Source organism: Mauremys mutica, chromosome 2, assembly GCF_020497125.1.
Source record: "Mauremys mutica isolate MM-2020 ecotype Southern chromosome 2, ASM2049712v1, whole genome shotgun sequence".
NCBI classification, from domain to species: domain Eukaryota; kingdom Metazoa; phylum Chordata; order Testudines; family Geoemydidae; genus Mauremys; species Mauremys mutica.
In genome coordinates this window covers 143,481,094-143,499,457 of record NC_059073.1, presented here as the reverse complement: position 1 = coordinate 143,499,457, position 18,364 = coordinate 143,481,094, and the positions used below count along the sequence as shown (strand labels likewise).

The 18,364-nt window shown below is 49.5% G+C and overlaps 1 protein-coding gene across 2 annotated transcripts in view; it reads left to right on the top strand.

Annotated features, from left to right (window-relative positions):
- The window catches only part of ADD2 (adducin 2), a 112,962-nt gene extending 96,423 nt beyond the window's left edge, over positions 1–16,539 (top strand). For both annotated transcript variants that reach the window (XM_045008206.1, XM_045008207.1), the window contains 2 exons: positions 97–225; positions 13,234–16,539. In XM_045008206.1, coding sequence (XP_044864141.1) covers positions 97–225; positions 13,234–13,550 — 446 coding nt within the window. In that variant the 3' untranslated portion in view covers positions 13,551–16,539. The remainder of the gene's footprint in view (positions 1–96; positions 226–13,233) is intronic.
- The last annotated feature ends 1,825 nt before the right edge of the window (positions 16,540–18,364 follow it).

Genomic DNA, 18,364 nt, shown 5'->3' with positions numbered 1-18,364 from the left:
CCAATTAGCTGTACCCAGAAGACAGGCGAGAGTGTGTCTTTTGGGATCCCACCCCCCGTTTTTTACATAGCACTTGGATGTCTTCTCTGCTCCTAGGTGAGAGAGACGCGAGCGTGGAGGAATCTCAGGATTCTCCTGTGAAGTCCCCCTCCGCTTCCCCGCAGCAAAGCCCCACAAAGTCTCCACCAAAGAGCCCACCTGTGTCCCCCGCGAAGTCCTCAGATGGTAAGCTGACCCTGCGCCCCAGGCGGTGGTTATGCTGGATGGTGGGAATTGGAGCATTTGGGGGTACTGCCTAGGGTGGATGCAGCAGTGTTCCCGCAGTCGCATCCTGAGACAAACTTGAGCCCTGCCACAGGGGCAGCAAGGCATGGGCATATTGTAGGCTTGGAGGGGCATCTTCCACCAGTGGAAAGATAATCCAGTTCTCTTTTTCTTTGTTAAAAGGAGGGTGGGCTATTATGGCAATAAGTTCTGCGCCACCTTTGTCCCAACAAATCACACAGGAGGCCTTTGGAATGAAGATGTGTCTATTTCTTTATTATTTGCACCGCAGGAGTGCCCAAAGCCCTCCTCTGGAATAAGCTCTCCATTGTGTTAGGTGCTTTACAAACCCATAGAAAGACACAGCCCCTGCCCCAAAGAGTTGGCAGCGTAACTTGAAATGAGGCGCAACCAGTGAGCATAACAATACATGTAGTAAGAAACTGCTGGCTATGGACCTGATCCAAACCCCATTGAAATCAATGGGAGTCTTTCTACTAATTCCAGTGGGCTTTGGGTCAGTCAAATGTGTGTGAGTTGGTCCCAAGGGTTCCAGAACATTATATATATATATATATATGGTATTATGTTGCCTCTGCTCTTACATTGAAATCCAAGGCAGGAGATAGATAGATAGATAGATAGATAGATATATCTATATATATAGAGAGATAGATATAGATATCTCCTGCCTTGGATTTCAATATAAGAGGCGACATAATACCATCAGAGGGTATCGGATAGCTAAAATGAAAACACGTCAGCATTGTGTTAATCAGTAGCTGGGCATAATGCGGGGAGAGAAATGGTGTGAGTTATTAGCATGCTCCTCAGATCAGATGCGTAGCTCACCGGAGACAATGAAGGTATCTGGCTGTCCTAGGCAAAGGCGTGACCTGGTCCATGAAGGTCAATGTGGTGGCATTACTCTTTTATTGTTCTCATTGTGTCACATTGTGTCTCATTGTGTTGGTTTATGTCTGTCCCCACAATTTCTTCCTTTCTCTTTCCATGTGTTGCTTTCACCAAAGGACTTACCTCTGATTCTGAATACTTGTCACTGTAGTAAGTATAGAGAGGCTGTTTTCTAAGCTCGCATACCATCACCTTGCGGGAGATAGAGGGTGGGTGGGGAAATCTTCCAATACGTTCACAGCAGGGATGCAGCTCCATGGAAAAGCTTCCAAATGCGCTAGCTTTCAGTTCGCCCAGTATCAGTCTTTCGTTTTACGGGACACCAATAGGCACCAGTTTTCAAATGTTGGGCACCTTAATAGAACCTGCACGTTCTGCATTTGGCTGTTCCGATCAGCACTTAGGCTGAGAGGCAGGATGGCCTATTGGACGGAGCACTAGACTAGCACTTAGAAGATCTGAGTTCTATTCAAGACAATTCCCCACTCTATGCCTCGGTTTCCCCATTTGTAAAATGGGGATAACGCTACTGACATGCTTTGTAAAGCACTTTGAGATCTACTGTGGGAAAGTATTACATGAGAGCAAAGCATTATTATTATTATTATTATCATCATAAATTCTATCTGTCATTTCTCTAGAAACCCTCACCATTGTGTGTAAGCACTGATACTTGAAAGTTCCCACTTTACCTGCCTGTGTGCTGATTTGACCATCCAACTGTGTAATTTAGACCTCTATTAAGATGCCAATGCCTCTCATTTCACAGGGATTTTTAAGAAAGGCTCCTTTCTTATAGGCTGTTTCAGAAGAGTTGCTCTGACTTTTTCCTTGCTCAAGATTTTGAGAAGGATTTGTTTTTATGCCCCATTTTTATTTCCTGTCTCTCTTCCGCCCAAAGATAGTCCTGAATGTTGTAAAAAGAAGCCAGCTGTAGCCTCAGGTCTTTGTAGAAGGAATCTCCCACCCTCAAAAGCATCGCACCAAGATCACAAAATCTGCTTAAGGGACAAAATTCTGCCCAGGAGGGCTTCACAGTTTTCTTCTCGCCCTGTTCACAGAACTTTGGCTGAGCTCAGTGGGTAGGGTGACCAGACAGCAAGTGTGAAAAATCGGGACGGGGGCGAGGGGTAATAGGCGCCTATGTAAGACAAAGCCCCAAATATCGGGACTGTCCCTATAAAATTGGGACATCTGGTCACCCTATCAGTGGGAGATCTGTGAATGGGAGGGGAATGGAATATAGGATTCAAGATCTGCCGGACAGATCTGAGAGCAGAGCTTTGTCCTAGCTTACTGATTTCAAAACACGAATGGTACAAGTTCAAATGGCCAGCATCAAAACTGGCCAGCAAAGCTACTTATGCTTGCTATAAATAGCTTTTCTTGCAGTTCTTCTGTCTTTTCCCCATTGCTTCCCATTGTGCACATCACTTTCCGCTGTTGCATACACAATTTGTGCCTTTAGTGTCCTAAAAGACAGCATGGGAAAAGAAAAGCTCTAAAATTTGGTGAGGTTTCTGATGGTAAGTCATTACTTGGGTCGGGGCGGTAAAATGAAAAAAAAATCAATGTTATAAATACTTATGGGGATCATTTCACCTAGCAGCTCCCTCTCTGCCATACAGAAGACCAGAGTCTGGGCAGGTTTCAAGCCCCTACGCTGTGTACATTTAAGGATGTTACAGAGCGCAGGGTCTGGGGGTGATGCAGTGTTGCATTCCTCATGCCGCCTAATGTGAGAGCGTCTTACAGAGGCAAAGATTTTTTTTCAGAATATTTTACTTTCCCCCCCCCCCCAAAACAATTTGGCGAAACTGACATCTCGTGATATGTCTCGGTGTTGCCAAATCTGCACTTTGCTGGGGGGGGGGGCGGAAAGGGGGAGGAAGAAAGTTGGAGCTGAAAAACTTCACCCAGCTCTATTGAATACACAGCCTGTCTGAGAGCTGAAGCTACTTTCTTTCTTCAGTCCTAGCCGGCTTACTACCCCTTTGCATTATTTCTCTATTTGAAAATATGTGGCTGAATTCTTACTCTAGTACTTTCTCAGGACTCGGCACTGTGCTTCTCTTGCCAAAGTACTTCTCACACCAGCCACCTGACTGACATACCTTTGCGTAGTGACGGGTGTTACTGTTTTAAGTAGGCAAAAATCTAATGGCTTGGTGCAGTCAAAATTACAGATGGACTCTGGTCTGCTTCAGATTTTGGATCTTTTGGACCAGTCTCCTGTGATGGGAGGGACGGAAGTAAGATTTTGTCTATGCAGGTATGAATGTAGAGTGCGCTAGCCTGTGGCACACCAAGTTGTGACATGGACTCGACTACCGTGCACTAAAAGTTCGGTGGTGCGCTTTGCGGAACGTCAGAGTGCACTCCAGAACTTGACATGCATGGTAGTTGGGTCCGCGTGGTGACTTAGTCCACAGCAGGCTAGTGCACTGTACATTCAGATGACCCTGGCTTGCCGTGCACTAAGGATATGTCTACACTTTGACGTGGGAGTTTGAGGAGACATACTCACCTCACCTCTCATCAAGCTAACACAGTGGTGTGAGTGGAGGGTCGTCCTGGTGTCTTGGACGGTGTTGGGGGGCTGTGGAAGACCGTGCTAGTGACTGGGACGTGGACAGTCTGGCCTGGCAGGCAGCACGGTGTTCAGGAACCAGAGATCAATGGGCAAGTCCAAAGTCAGAGCCGAAAGTCAGACAGGAAACGGGAAATAAAGCCACAGATCAGTGCCTAGGGTTGGAGCCAGAGCAGTCAGAAACCAGAGCAACCGGGTTCAGGGACTGGAATGATACCAAGCGCAGGAGCCGGGAATAGAGCAGGATCAAAGTCAGGAATCGAGGACAAGGCCAGGAGCCAAGTAGCGGACAGCAGAGTCTGTAGCAGCAGCAAGCCAGGATCCACCTTGTTGCACAGACTGCTTCCTGTGTCTCTTTCTGGCTTCAATAGCATACTCCAGTGGTCCCCAACCTTTTTTGTCTGGCGGGCGCCAGACGATGAGCCACCGTGGACCGTGGCTGGTGGACGAGCATTCACCGAAATGCCATCGAAAAGTGGCAACGTCAATAGGTGTCGCTGCTGACAAGCAGCGTCATCCAGAGACATCACCGCTGAAATGCCGCCGAAAATTGGCAGCATTTCAATGGCGACGCCTCTGGATGACGCTGCTTGTCGGCAGCATTTCAGTGGATGTTCGTCTGCCAGGCAGTATGTGGGCACACATAGATGCCCCGGCAGGCTCCATGGCACCCACAGGCACCACGTTGGGGACCACTGGCGTACCCAGTCCAATCATGGACTCCAGAGCATCTCCAGTCGGGTCCCTGTGGCTGGTGCACTTAGTGGAGTGTTACACCTTCGGGCTCCCAATTCCTCAGTCCCAGCTAGAGTTGTCATGTGGTGGTGTGGATGCAGTAGTGGCTGAGAGCCCACAGGTTCAAGATCCCAGGATCCTCACAGACAGATACGTACTCAGGGTGCCTCGTTGCAGCTGCAGTCTATTTTTAGCGCACAGGCTTGCTCAGAGCTAGCACGGGTATGTCTCTTTGAGGATCTACACCCAGCTTGAAGGGTAGATGTACCCTGGGTCTCTGCATAGAGAAGCCCTAATGTTTTTTAAACTGTAGTGCATCTTGAGGGTCACTTTCATTCTCACTGAGTTGCACTTAGTCACAGGAACAACCCCAGCAGAAACAGCGCAACGCATTGAGTAAGTACCACTCTGTGCTCGCCAGGATCGGGCTCTAAGTCAAGGAGCACTGGGTGGAGGTGCAGGCAGGCTTGCAGTCAAGCAAAGAGCCAGGCCTTACAAATGAGGGCAGCCAAGATTAGAGGTTGACTGCCTGATTCCAAATGTTCCCTGCACTGCAAGCTCTGAAAAGAAAGCTTCCTCCTCCATGCCATTTCCTTTCTATCCCAAATCCTTATGGAATCATGGCGGGGATGCCTGCACAAAATGTATTCACTGTCTGAATTAACAAGGTTAATGTGTCCTTACTACCAGCTACTGCGGGGGGTTGGATCGGGGAGATCTAGCTTCACCATATCAAATATCCATATTTTGATGCTAGGTCAGGTAAGTATGCCCAGTGGTCTGTGATGGGATGTTAGATGGGGTGGGATCTGAGTTACTACAGAGAATTCTTTCCTGGGTGCTGGCTGGTGAGTCTTGCCCACATGCTGAGGGTTTAACCAGTGATGAGCTGCCAAATTTTTAACAACGGGTTCCCTCCTCCCTCCAAAATTTTAACAACGGGTTCCCTCCTTCCCCCCCCCTCCGTGGGGGGGGGTCGTGCCCCATCCAACCCCTCATGTTCCTTAACACACACACTCCGAGACCCCTGACCCATCCCCCCCTTCCCTGTCCCCTGACTGCCCCTTGCCGCCCCACCCAACCCCTCCTCTCATTCTCAATGGCCCCCCAGAACTCCTACCCCATACAACTACCCCTTCTCTCTGTCCCTGAGTGCCCCCACCACCTCATCCAACCCTGCTCTTTCCTGACTGTTCCCCGGGACCCTTGCCCCCATTCAATCCCCCTGTTCCCTGCCCTCTGACTGCCCTGACCCCATCCACCCCCCCACAACCCACCCCCTCCCTGCCCCCTTACCACACTGCCTGGGGACCGGGTCCACTCTGCCAGGACCACGACTGGCGCTGCAGGGCCCGACTCCCCGGGCCGCGCCCGGCACCGGGGCCCGACTCCCCGGGCCGCGCCCGGCACCTGGGCCCGACTCCCCGGGCCGGGCCGGCCCGACTCCCCGGGCCCGACTCCCCGGGCCGGGCTGGCACCGGGGCCCGGCCGCTCGGCCCGACTCCCCGGGCTGGGCCGGCTCCGGGGCCCGGCCGCTCGGCCCGACTCCCCGGGCCGGCACCGGGGCCCGGCCGCTCGGCGGCAGCCGCGGGGCCCGACTCCCCGGGCCGGCGCTGGGCTGGAGGGAGCCGCGGTCTGGGACCGGGAGCTGCTGAGCCAGCCGCACCTCCCCTCCCCCTCCGCGCCCCAGCTTACCTGCTGGCTGCCTCCATGCTGCTTGTTCAGGCTTCCCGCGAACATCTGATTCGCGGGAAGCAGGGGAGGGGGAGGAGAAGGGGGCGGAGCAGGAGAGGAGTGGGCGGGAACTTTTGTTAAATTTAGCAGCCCTTAACAACCGGTTCTAAAATGGCTGCTAAAATTTAACAACGGGTTCCCGCGAACCCGTGCGAACCCGCTGCAGCTCACCCCTGGGTTTAACTGATCTCCATATTTGGGGTCGGGAAGGAATTTTCCTCTAGGAAAGATTGGCAGAGGCCCTGGAGGTTTTTTGCCTTCCTCTGCAGCATGGGGCACGGGTCACTTGCTGGAGGATTCTCTGCAGCTTGAGGTCTTCAAACCACAATTTGAGGACTTCAATAACTCAGACATAGGTTAGGGGTTTGTTACAGAAGTGGATGGGTGAGATTCTGTGGCCTGCATTGTGCAGGAGGTCAGACTAGATGATCATAATGGTCCCTTCTGATCTTAAAGTCTATGAGTCTAATATGTACAAAGGGAACAGCTGCTCCACTATGTATATTGCGTGGGCTTTACACAAGCTGTGACAAGTATCAGCCAAGAGTGCGGTCTAGCAATTAGAGCAGGGGATCCATGGGTTCTATTCCTCACTCTGCTTCTTAGGGTATGTCTACACTACAAGAGTAGTTCGATTTAACTTAGGTCGAATTTGTGGATTCGACCTGATGATTTCAAATTTGTGTATCCACACTAAGGACACTAATTCGACTTTGTGAGTCCACACTAACGGGGCAAGCGTCGACATTGGAAGCGGTGCATTCTGGGCAGCTATCCCACAGTTCCCGCAGTCCCCGCTTCCCATTGGAATGCTGGGTAGAGCCCCCAATGCCTTCTGGGGGAAAAATGTGTCGAGGGTGGTTTTGGGTAACTGTCATCATTCAACCGTCACTCCCGCCCTCTCTCCTTGAAAGCGCTGGCGGGAAATCTGTTCGCGCACTTTTCTGGTCAGTGACAGCGCGGACGCCACAGCACTGCGAGCATGGAGCCCGCTGCGATCATCGCTGCACTTATGGCCATTGTCAACTCCTCGCACCTTATCGAACACCTCTTCCACAGTCAGCTGCTGAAAAATCGGGCGAGGAGGCTCCGGCAGCGCGGTGAGGACGTGAAGTGTGAGAGTGGCACAGACCTCTCACAAAGCACGGTACGCCGCACCGTGGAGATTATGGTGGCAATGGGTCACGTTCATGCTATGGGACGGCGATTCTGGGCCCGGGAAACAAGCACGGACTGGTGGGACCGCATAGTGCTGCAGGTCTGGGATGAATCACAGTGGCTGCGAAACTTCAGGATGCGTAAGGGCACTTTCCTTGAACTGTGTGACTTGCTGGCCCCTGCCCTGAAGCACCAGGACACCCGGATGCGAGCAGCCCTGAATGTGCAGAAGCGAGTGGCCATAGCCCTCTGGAAACTTGCAACGCCAGACAGCTACCGGTCAGTAGCGAACCACTTTGGCGTGGGCAAATCTACCGTGGGGGTTGCTGTGATGCAAGTAGCCCACGCAATCGTTGAGCTACTGCTCTCAAAGGTAGTGACCCTGGGAAACGTCCAGGTCGTCATAGATGGCTTCGCCGCGATGGGATTCCCAAACTGCGGTGGGGCTATAGATGGCACTCACATCCCTATCCTGGGACCAGCCCACCAGGCCAGCCAGTATATTAACCAAAAGGGCTACTTTTCAATGGTGCTGCAAGCACTGGTGGACCATAGGGGACGTTTTACCAACATCTACGTCGGGTGGCCGGGCAAGGTTCATGACGCGCGTGTGTTCAGGAACTCTGGTCTGTTTAGACGCCTGCAGGAAGGTAGTTTCTTCCCGGACCACAAAGTAAGTGTTGGGGATGTGGAGATGCCTACAGTGATCCTCGGGGACCCAGCCTACCCGCTAATGCCCTGGCTCATGAAGCCCTATACAGGCGCCCTGGACAGTGACAAGGAGCTCTTCAACTACTGGCTGAGCAAGTGCAGAATGGTGGTGGAGTGTGCTTTCGGACGTCTCAAGGGGAGATGGAGGAGCTTACTCACTCGCTCAGATCTCAGCGAAACCAATATCCCCATTGTTATTGCAGCTTGCTGTGTGCTCCACAATCTCTGTGAGAGCAAGGGGGAGACCTTTATGGCGGGATGGGAGGTTGAGGCAAATCGCATGGCTGCTGATTACGCTCAGCCAGACACCCGTGCGATTAGAAGAGCCCAGCGGGAAGCGCTGTGCATCCGGGAGGCTTTGAAAGCTAGGTTCCTCAGAGAGCAGGGTAACCTATGACTGTCCAGTCTCTTTACAGAGAAGCTGAACCTGCCCCTGTTTCAGTTACTATTGACTTTTTTCAGCGGTTACATACCCCGTTCACCAGGTTTCCCCCCTTCCAACAGACGTTTAAAAATAAAGTTATTGGAACATTTTTAATTAACAAAGTTTTCTTTACTAACGAATTCTCATTCAAGGGTTCCAACAGGGACGCAGACTGTGGTGGGTACGGTGTGCAGTGATGTACAGACCGCTTCTACACTCGAGGACTGACAGGCTCCTGCTCCTACAGCGGTCTCTGGGGGGAGGACGGTTACCGGACGGTGTGCAGGAAGGGGTGGGTTTGCAGGAAGGGGTGAGGGGTGTGTGGGAAGGGTGAGTAGGTGTGGGTGGATGATGGCTCTGGCTGGGGCTCAGGGCATTGGAGAGGTTCATGGCTAGGGTGGAAGGGCATGGTAAGGGCAGCCTGCCTTGCCATTTGTGGATGCCAGGCGCTCGGACCCTGGGGCAGCATACACCTCCCAGACTGACCTGGGGCAGCAGACACCTCGCAGAGTGACCCGGGTGCCTAGTGACTGCACTCTGTGTGTGACCTGCTGTTGATCCTGCCCCCATGTCTGTACCCTGTTAATGGTGGCTGTCCTATGCAATTAACAAACCCCTCCCCCCCCTTCACACAAAGTCTTCTGCAAAGAAACATGACGGAAACAGTAATGAACAGCAAACTATTTTTAATACTCAACTACACAGTTGGGGGATGAAACTGGGATTTTGGATCGGGTGAGCCAGGAAGGCAAGCAATTCTCATACTTTAGGGAATGAGAGCTGTTTGGTACATTAGCGCTCTGCTGGGGTGGAGTGACAGTTTTCACGGCCCCTAGCGCCCCTCCTTCTTGTGATTTTGGGTGAGGGGGGGACAGGACTTTGTGGCGGGGGAAGGCGGTTGCAGATACAGTTCAGGGGGGCTCTCTGCTCCTGCCTGCGGTCCTGCAGAACATCCACAAGGCGCCGGAGCGTGTCCGTTTGCTCCCTCATTAGTCCAAGCAGCGTTTGAGTCGCCTGCTGGTCTTCCTGCCGCCACCTGTCCTCCCGTTCGCTGTGTGAGCGCTGCTGCTGAGAGAGAGTCTCCCTCCACTGGCTCTGCTGGGCCGCCTCGGCTCTGGAGCAGGCCATCAGTTCAGCGAACATCTCGTCCCGAGTCTTTTTCTTTCGCCGCCTAATCTGCGCCAGCCTCTGTGAGGGGGATGCCGGGGCAGTTCGGGAAAGAGCCGCAGCTGTGTGATGGGAAAAAGGAAGTGATTTCCTTCCAAAGATACATGTTTGCGAACACTGAACACAGTCTACTCAGTTTCTGTGAACAAGACCATACAGGGCACCTAATCTCATGTGCTCTCAGGACAAGTTCGAATTTTCGGCATTCGCTTTCATTGCCTGGGGTCTTGCACTGGAGATCGGACAAGCGGGGCAGGACAGCAGAATCCGTGTAGCAGCCAGGCCTGGTAAGCCGTAAACTTTAGGCTGCTTAACAGTTAATGGATAGCAGTGCCCTCCTGCTGCAGGCAATCTGGAAAGCATAAAGTCTGACCCTGTTCCAGCCCCTCGCAGCTGTCCCTGTGAAAGATCCCTGTATGCTTTTCCTCTGCAGCCTCCAACACGTGGCTGTTAAACGACGGTCATTGTTATGCAAAGGAAAAGTCAAGCATTCACAATAGTAACATTAAAGTAATTCCCCTAATTAGATGCAGCAGTCGCCGAGGGAGATCACCCTGAGGCGGGTCTCCAGGAGAAACAGAGAGCGCATGCTGCGTGAATCCCTGCACAGACCAGGGCCCTATGCTGCCATGCTGGTCGAGGCGATGCTCCCATTATACCTCCTGATGGCCTGGCGCGGAAGAGTGTGCTTCCACGGAGCACCCAACAAGGCACCTCTCCCCAGGAACCTCCTGCAGAGGCTTTTCGAGTACCTCTCAGAGAGCTTCGTTGAACTGTCCCAAGAGGATTTTTGTTTGATCCCTATATGCATTGACCTTCTTTTTATATAGTTTTTATTCCTGTTTTGTTAAGAAATAAATGTTAACATGTTTATAGCACTTACCGACTGATCCTTCCCCTGATTCAGAGTCCGGGTTAACGGCCGGGGATGGTTGGTAGGGGATCTCTGTGAGGGTGATGAAGAGATCCTGGCTGTCGGGGAAAGCAGTATTGTAACCGCAGTCGCCTGCCTCGTCCTCCACAAACCCTTCCTCATCTTCCCCATTGGCGAACATCGCCGAGAAACTGCCCCTCGACACTATCCCATCCTCAGAGTCCACGGTCACTGGTGGGGCAGTGGTGGCAGACCCACCGAGAATGGCATGCAGTGCCTCGTAGAAGCGGCATGTCTGGGGCTGGGCTCCGGAGCGTCCGTTTGCCGCTTTGATTTTTTGGTAGCCTTGTCTCAGGTCCTTGATTTTCACGCGGCACTGTGTTGCATCCCGGCTGTATCCTCTGAGTGCCATGGCTTTGGAGACCTTCTCGTAGGTCTTTGCATTCCGTTTTTTGGAGCGCAGCTCCGAAAGCACAGACTTATCGCCCCACACAGCGATCAGATCCAAGACTTCCCGGTCAGTCCATGCTGGGGCCCTCTTTCTACTCTGAGATTGCATGGACTCCTCTGCTGGAGAGCTCTGCATCGCTGCCAGTGCTGCTGAGCTCGCCACGACGTCCACACAGGAAATGAGATTCAAAATGGCCAGACAGGAAAAGGAATTCAAATTTTCCCGGTGCTTTTCCTGTATGGCTGATCAGAACATCTGAGCTCGGACTGCTGTCCAGAGCGTCAACAGAGTGGTGCACTGTGGGATAGCTCCCGGAGCTAGTAAGTTCGATTTGCATCCACACCTAGCCTAATTCGACATAGCCATGTCGAATTTAGCGCTACTCCCCTCGTCGGGGTGGAGTACCGAATTCGAACTAAAGAGCCCTCTAGGTCGAATTAAATGGCTTCCTGGTGTGGACGGGTGCACGGTTAATTCGAATTAACGCTGCTAAATTCGAATTAAAGTCCTAGTGTGGACCAGGCCTTACTCACTGCGTGACCTTGGGCAAGTTGCCTAAATGATCTATGCCTCAGTGTCCTCATCTTTAAAATGGAGATAATACCGCATGCCTCACAAGGGTGTTGGGTGGCTCAGCACCTCTTTACAAAGCCCTTTCGGAACCTTAGTTGAAAGGTGCTATGGAAGTCTAGTGTGTTAGTTATAATTATCTTAGATTTCTTTATTGGATTTACTAACGGAACAAGGGGAAAAAAGAGAGAAGGAGAGGAGAAGGAAGAGGAAAAGAGAAGAGAGGCACGTATTCAATTGTTTAATTGCTTTTTCCCAGAACACAGCTTCCTGCGTTCATTGTCAAAGAGGGTCATTCATTAACACTAGTTGCAAAAGAAGCCCTTTGCAAAACACCACCCTCTTGTCTGTGTTTGTGGGTTCGGAGGGAAAAACCGCATGAGTGAGCAAATGAAAAACCCAAGTGCCTAGGTACCCTTAGCACTGTTTAAATGTACAGGTCACTTAGCAGACAGGCTTCCAGGAGTTCTAACCATCCTCAGCCATCTGCTCCTGTTGGGCACCGTGTTTGCTTAGCAATAACCCCTTCTTCTCTGGATTTCCATAGACGGTATTTGCAACCTCTTTTTCCCAGGGAGGAAGTTGAGAGACTTCTGGTTTTAAACCTAGGCCAGATTTATGTGCAAAACATAGACTGACCTAGTTACCTTGCTCAGAGGCTCTGAACAATTTTGCACCCAGAACGCTGTAATTAGATTGATCTAACCCTGGTGTAGGCATGGCTAGGTTGATGGAAGGATTCTTCCGTCAGGCTCTCAGAGAGAGAACCTCTTCCACTGCTGTAGGAAGTGTCCACACCATGGTGCTACAGTGGCATAGCTTCAGCAGCATCGCTCTGCCACTGCAGCGGTTACCATGTAGACATACCTTTAGTTCCAACTTCTAGCTCTGCCTCCATTCAATGAGGAAAAATGAAACCGAGGAGGCAACATGAAGCACAAGCTCTTTCCCCGGGTCTAGCAGATGTGGGTCAGAGGATCCTTCCCGGCCATACTGTCTCAACCCATCAGTGTCCCGTTTTCTCCCCATCACAGCGAGACTGCTCTGGCTTCTGTTTAAATCAAGGGCCAAATTTCCACTCACTGGGAGCATGATAAGGTCTAGTCCATGTAAATACCATAGGCCTGATTCCCCACTGCCCTGCACCTCCTGTGCAAAGTGGATGAAACATAGCACCAACTTCAGATCACGCCCACTTTGCAGAGATGTATAAATCCCCAAGGTGCATGGCACAGGAGAGCCAGACCCAATGGACTTACAATGGTGTTAGAGAGAAGGGAATCAGACCACGACAATTTCCTTGCTGCGTGGGCCAAATTCTGCTTCTATTTAAACTAGTGTCAAGCTAGAGTGTCCTCATTGAAGTCAGTGATGGAATGATTATAGTAAGACCACAGGGCTAGTTCTAGGTAAGCTGGAAAATGCCCATTCCTTATTAGCCTGCAGTCTTCCAGTTGAAACCACTTCTTCAATATTCCATTGACACTTATCTTCAGCAACCCTAAAGCAATCAGCTGTTCTGCCTGTATGGCAAAGCCAGGTGATCCGGCCCTGTAGCCACACAAAGTAGCAGCCCTTCTAGTGAGATTGGGGACCCTGCCTCCATAAATCCTCATGCCTTGTGTCTTTCTTTTGTGAAGGTGCTAAGAAGACGGACACCAGCCAAGCCCTTGCCGATCTCACTGCTGCTGGAGAGAAGGCGCAGCCAGCAGCGGTGGTCGTGAATGGGAAAGATGACGACCAAACTGCAGAAGACACCCTAAGCAAAGGAATGAGCCAGATGACCACAACCACAGATGCCGACCCAGATGCCCCTAAGGACAAAACTGAGTCAATTACTAGTGGGCCTGTGTCCCCAGAAGGCTCACCATCCAAATCTCCCTCCAAGAAGAAGAAGAAATTCCGGACCCCATCCTTCCTGAAAAAGGGCAAAAAGAAGGAGAAGGCTGAATCTTGATTCCTCTCCAGGCCTTCTCCTCCTGCTGCTTCCTTCCTTCTCCCCCACCCACCAAGGTCACCAGAGCAGTAGAGGAAGCTGATAGCCAATAGCTGCCTCTCCTAGAATGGTTTGTGCTGAGATAGAACCAGAGGTTGAGGGTCCTGGAATGACTCCTGTGTAATAGGTGTGGCTGAGACAACATCTAGACTTTGGGGGAAATGAGGTGAATTTTCTGGGTACTCATGGCATGAGACATATCGTTCCCTGTTAAACTGGTTTTTGAAGAAGTAAGCGAGCTTAGGAATGATTGTGGTCCTTATTTTCTGCTCAAGGGAGCTAGTCACTAATTTCACAAGCTGTAAAACTGGTTCTCTATACCAGTTCCTCCTCGTCACAGCACTAATGCTCCAAACCATCTATCTCCTGTGGGCTGAGGTTTTTCCACATGCTGCTACCTTTACAGCCCATGTGGCCACCTTTTAGGAATAATTTGGTGCAAGAACAGACTCTCGTGAAACAGGAGGGGACATTGACAATGATTGATTCCCTTTTTCCAGTTCTGCAGTGGAATCCTGGCTAATTACCTTGTTGCAATTTGCCGTATAATCTCAAATGGAGATGATCCAATTTTATCAAAACCCAAAGGTGAAGGATTGCTCTCCTAGAAGTAAGGGTCAGGCTGTGGACTCATGACCTTTTGCTTCCTGGGTGACTACCTTACACCTAGGCCAACAAGCCATTTTCATGTTCTTTTCTAGCCAGAATGGTGACACCAAGTTATCTAACGATCCATTTGCTGCAGTAGTGAAGCCTCTTGGAAATGACTATTGCATCTCAGTCAGTGGGGAAGTACACAAATCCCTCCCTCACAATAACACACAAGATAATGTGTCCCACTATAAATATAGTGGTAAGAGCGGGGAAGGAAAAAAGCCTCCGGGAACTCTCTATGTTAAGTTTAAGAAGCAAGAAAATTTCAGTCACTAAGTGCTATTTTGTTAGTTTGGAATAAATGCACGCTGATGATATCACTCCTGTAATAATCACTCCAGAATGAAAAGCCTATAGAAAATGTGACTTCACCCCCACTTGCTGCGCTACTAATTAATTGCACTTAGATGAGGCTGTGATGCAGATATGAGACCTGTTAGCACTTTTCATTGCATTCAGCTTCTGCTGGCTCAGCACATGCCATTCTGGACTGGCACCGAAGAGGGGTTGTGAGTGCATTCCCTCTTCCCCACCCGCACCCTCCCACCAACCCCAACTCCAGCGTGAAAATGAAACACGAGTTCACACCTGTGACATGTTCCTACCCCCCCCATCTCTAACTAACTTTCACCCCCTCTTCAAAATAAAACAAAGTTACCAACACATGAAGATTATTACAATTTACAGTCAGAGAATCATAGAAATATAGGGCTAGAAGGGTCATTGAGAGATCATCTAATTCATCCCCCCATGCTAAGATAGGATTAAGTAAACCTAGACCATCCCTGACAGGCATTTGTCCAACCTGTTCTTAGAATCCTCCAATGATGTGGATTCCACAACCTCCCTCGGTAACCTGTTCCAGTGCTTAACCATCCGGATAGTTAGAAAGGTTGAGCTAATATCTAACCTATCATGCCACAGTTAAAGGAGATAAACAGGCCAATGTTCCTCTGTCAGTTTGAGGACTCTGGCATTAAAGGTGCTAACCAAATGAGATCTTGATCTTGCCCCATTGAAACAAGTTTTCCATTGGTTTAAATGGGAGCTGGATCAGACCCCAAAGGCTTAGGGTCGCCGTTCTCAAACAATGGGCTATTGTTAGTCCGCAGAATGGCACTTGGAGAACCATGCAAGGGAGTGGGGCGGGCAGGTGTGTGTGTGTGTGTGTATGTGTGTGTGTTGAGAAACTGGGAAAGATGTAGTCCATGGATAATTCTTTCTCTGTCATCAAGTCCACAGAATGGAAGGCTTGAGAACAACTGACTTAGAAGGATATTGTAGTCTGTATATTGACGTGGTGTTCTGGGTCAGGCTCATCTCTAATGTCTACCAGTAGTTCTATAAGATCAGGAAGCAAGGCCTCTTTCTGTAGTAGCCTGGACTTGAAACCGTGATGCTGAATGCCAATGAAGTTTGGATTTGGATGTGATTCCGGATCCATTATTTGTGAGCCAGATCCATCTCTGCCTGTATGAAGCAAACTGGTTGGAAAAATTCTGATAAAAAAGCAACAACTTTCTTTTTTTTTTAAATGTTCCAACCCTGTGGTTTTCAGAATCTCATTTGTGTTGGAATGAGGCTGTGGGGGCTAGAGATTAAAGCACATGACTGCATCTTAGGAGACCAGGGTTCTATTCTCAGCTCTGGCCTGCTGGTTGACCTTGGGTTAGTCTCTGCACCTCAGTTTCCCCCATGTGCTTTGAGCTCTGCTGTTGAAAAGTGCTATATATGAATGCTAGGTATGGTTATTTATTATTCCCCTTCACAATAACAGAATCTGTTCAGGCAAAATGTCCTTGAAATAATCGTTTTTTAATAAGGCTTTTGTGGTGGGGAATCCAAGAACGTGCATTCCAGCAAGATCCATACTGAGAAAGTAGCTGATGTATTTTCTTCATAGGGTAGGGAATCAGCTCCCCAATCTTGCATCACGATTTGCCTTAATACAGAACTATGGGGTGATTCGCAATTTTTAATAAGCACCAAAATCTTGCTTTGCCACCTTTTTTTTCGGGCAGGGCGGGGGGAGGAATAGGATGGAGTGGAAGATATTTTGAAAATGCAAGTTATTTTTATTTTAAAGGGCAAGTTACTAGGTGTGCTTGGCAAATGTGGAATGCGAAAAAAAATCAACAAAAAAAACCTCAACAGCAAAAACGCCGGACCTTTTAGATATGTGCTCTTGGTGTTCATGTATGCTAGATAAATTAAATCCAGGTCCTTAAGGTTAGCTGTGCTTAAGTTTCTGTTGCCTAAATCCATTGTATGCACGATGGGCAGATTTTGACAAATTAAACGCCCAAACCTATAAATATTTACTGTTGGATGTTGTACTTATTAAGATTAGATTTTAAGGCCAGAAAGGCTCATTATGACCATCTAGTCTGAATTCCTGAATAATACAGGCCAGAGAATTTCACCCCTGAGTGATCCTGCGGAGTCAATGGTTATTATTGACCATGATGTCTTAACTGTTGTTTAATATCTGAATTACAACTCTGCCCAGAGGCCCATGATCCGGATTGGGGCCCCATTGGACTAAGTGCTGTATAAACATAGATGAAAGCATGGTCCCTGCCTCCAGAGAGCTTGAAATCTTGGGTCCTGCTTCTGCAACAGATGCCACAGACCCATGTGAAGGGGTCCGTCTATGTGGTGTCAGTCACAGTACTGGGCCTAAGACCCCTAAGACCTCAGTCCTGCAGTCAGATCATGTGGGGTCCCACAAATTCCAGTGGGGCTTCACGTGAATGTGCACACACCATATGGATCAGACCACAGGACTGGGGACTAGAGTGCTGCCTGAGTCTTATGCTGAGGTGAATTCCACCCTTAGTACAATTAATACATGGGGCAAAATTCAGACTTCATATAGCTAATCAGCTCCATTGACTTCCTTATTTGTTACTTGTACTGGAGTTGCATCCGTTTACACCAGCTCTGATTTTTGCCCTGTGGTGTGTCCAGTTTTAAGGTCTGGCGCTGGGTGTTGGGCACCAAAGAAGAAAAAAATGAGCCAACGGTCTGCTCCGTGGAAAGGCAAATGTTGAGATGCGTGACCGGGTAAGCCAAGAAGGGCCATGTGAGGAACATGTAGGTTAGAGACATACTCAGAGAAACAGCCATAAACAAAAGCATGAGGGAGTGCAGGCTCAGATGGTTTGGTGATGTAAAGCGCAGTCTAGACAACTATGTGGGTAAGAGAATCCAAGAGATCAAGACTGAAGGGAAAAGACAGCGAGGCTGACCCAAGAAGAAATGGAGGGATGTCATAAGGGAAGATACAAAAACAACTAGGAGTCTGGTGGCACCTTAAAGACTAACAGATTTATTTGGGCATAAGCTTTCGTGGGTAAAAAACCCACTTCTTCAGATACCCACGAAAGCTTATGCCCAAATAAATCTGTTAGTCTTTAAGGTGCCACCACACTCCTTGTTGTTTTTGTGAATACAGACTAACACAGCTACCCCCTGATAAGGGAAGATGTTAGTTTGTGGTGTGATAGAAGCTAAGGCATTGAGCAAAGTGATTTGGAGAGAGAGGACCCCATATGATGGGATTAACGCCAGGAAAAACAGGAGGGGTGTGTGTGTCCAAGTCAAATATATAGGTGCATAGAGCCAGGCTTAATGTCTGAATAAATCATGAGCAGAGGCAAAAGTAATATGGCGCCTCACATTTTATTTAGAAGAAAATAAAGAAAGGCTGAAAGCTAAGTTCTTGGAACGTCTCAAGCCACCATTCCCCCAGATGAGTAAGAGGTTCGCAACTTGGTCCTAAGACTTTTTACTTTTTTTCTTTTTCCTCTTTCCAATCTGAGACTTTTGCATCTCCTCTCACCCCTTTTGTACTCCCCTGCTTTCCTCCACTTTTGTTTTCTATCTGCCATCTTGGATATGTTTGTAGATAGCACCAGGGCCGATTGCCACTTCCTTCCCACTCCTTCCTCTGTAAGGTTGGTGTCAGCTTGACATGCGCCCAATTCAGAGCTGTATTTTGGGTATAGACACCGGTACCACCAAAGTTAAGGGATGTTTAGATCCAGTGTTCTTGCTGGACCTGTCTCTAGCAGAGATGAAACCATTCCAAAACCCCTGACCCAAATACCCCCAAATTT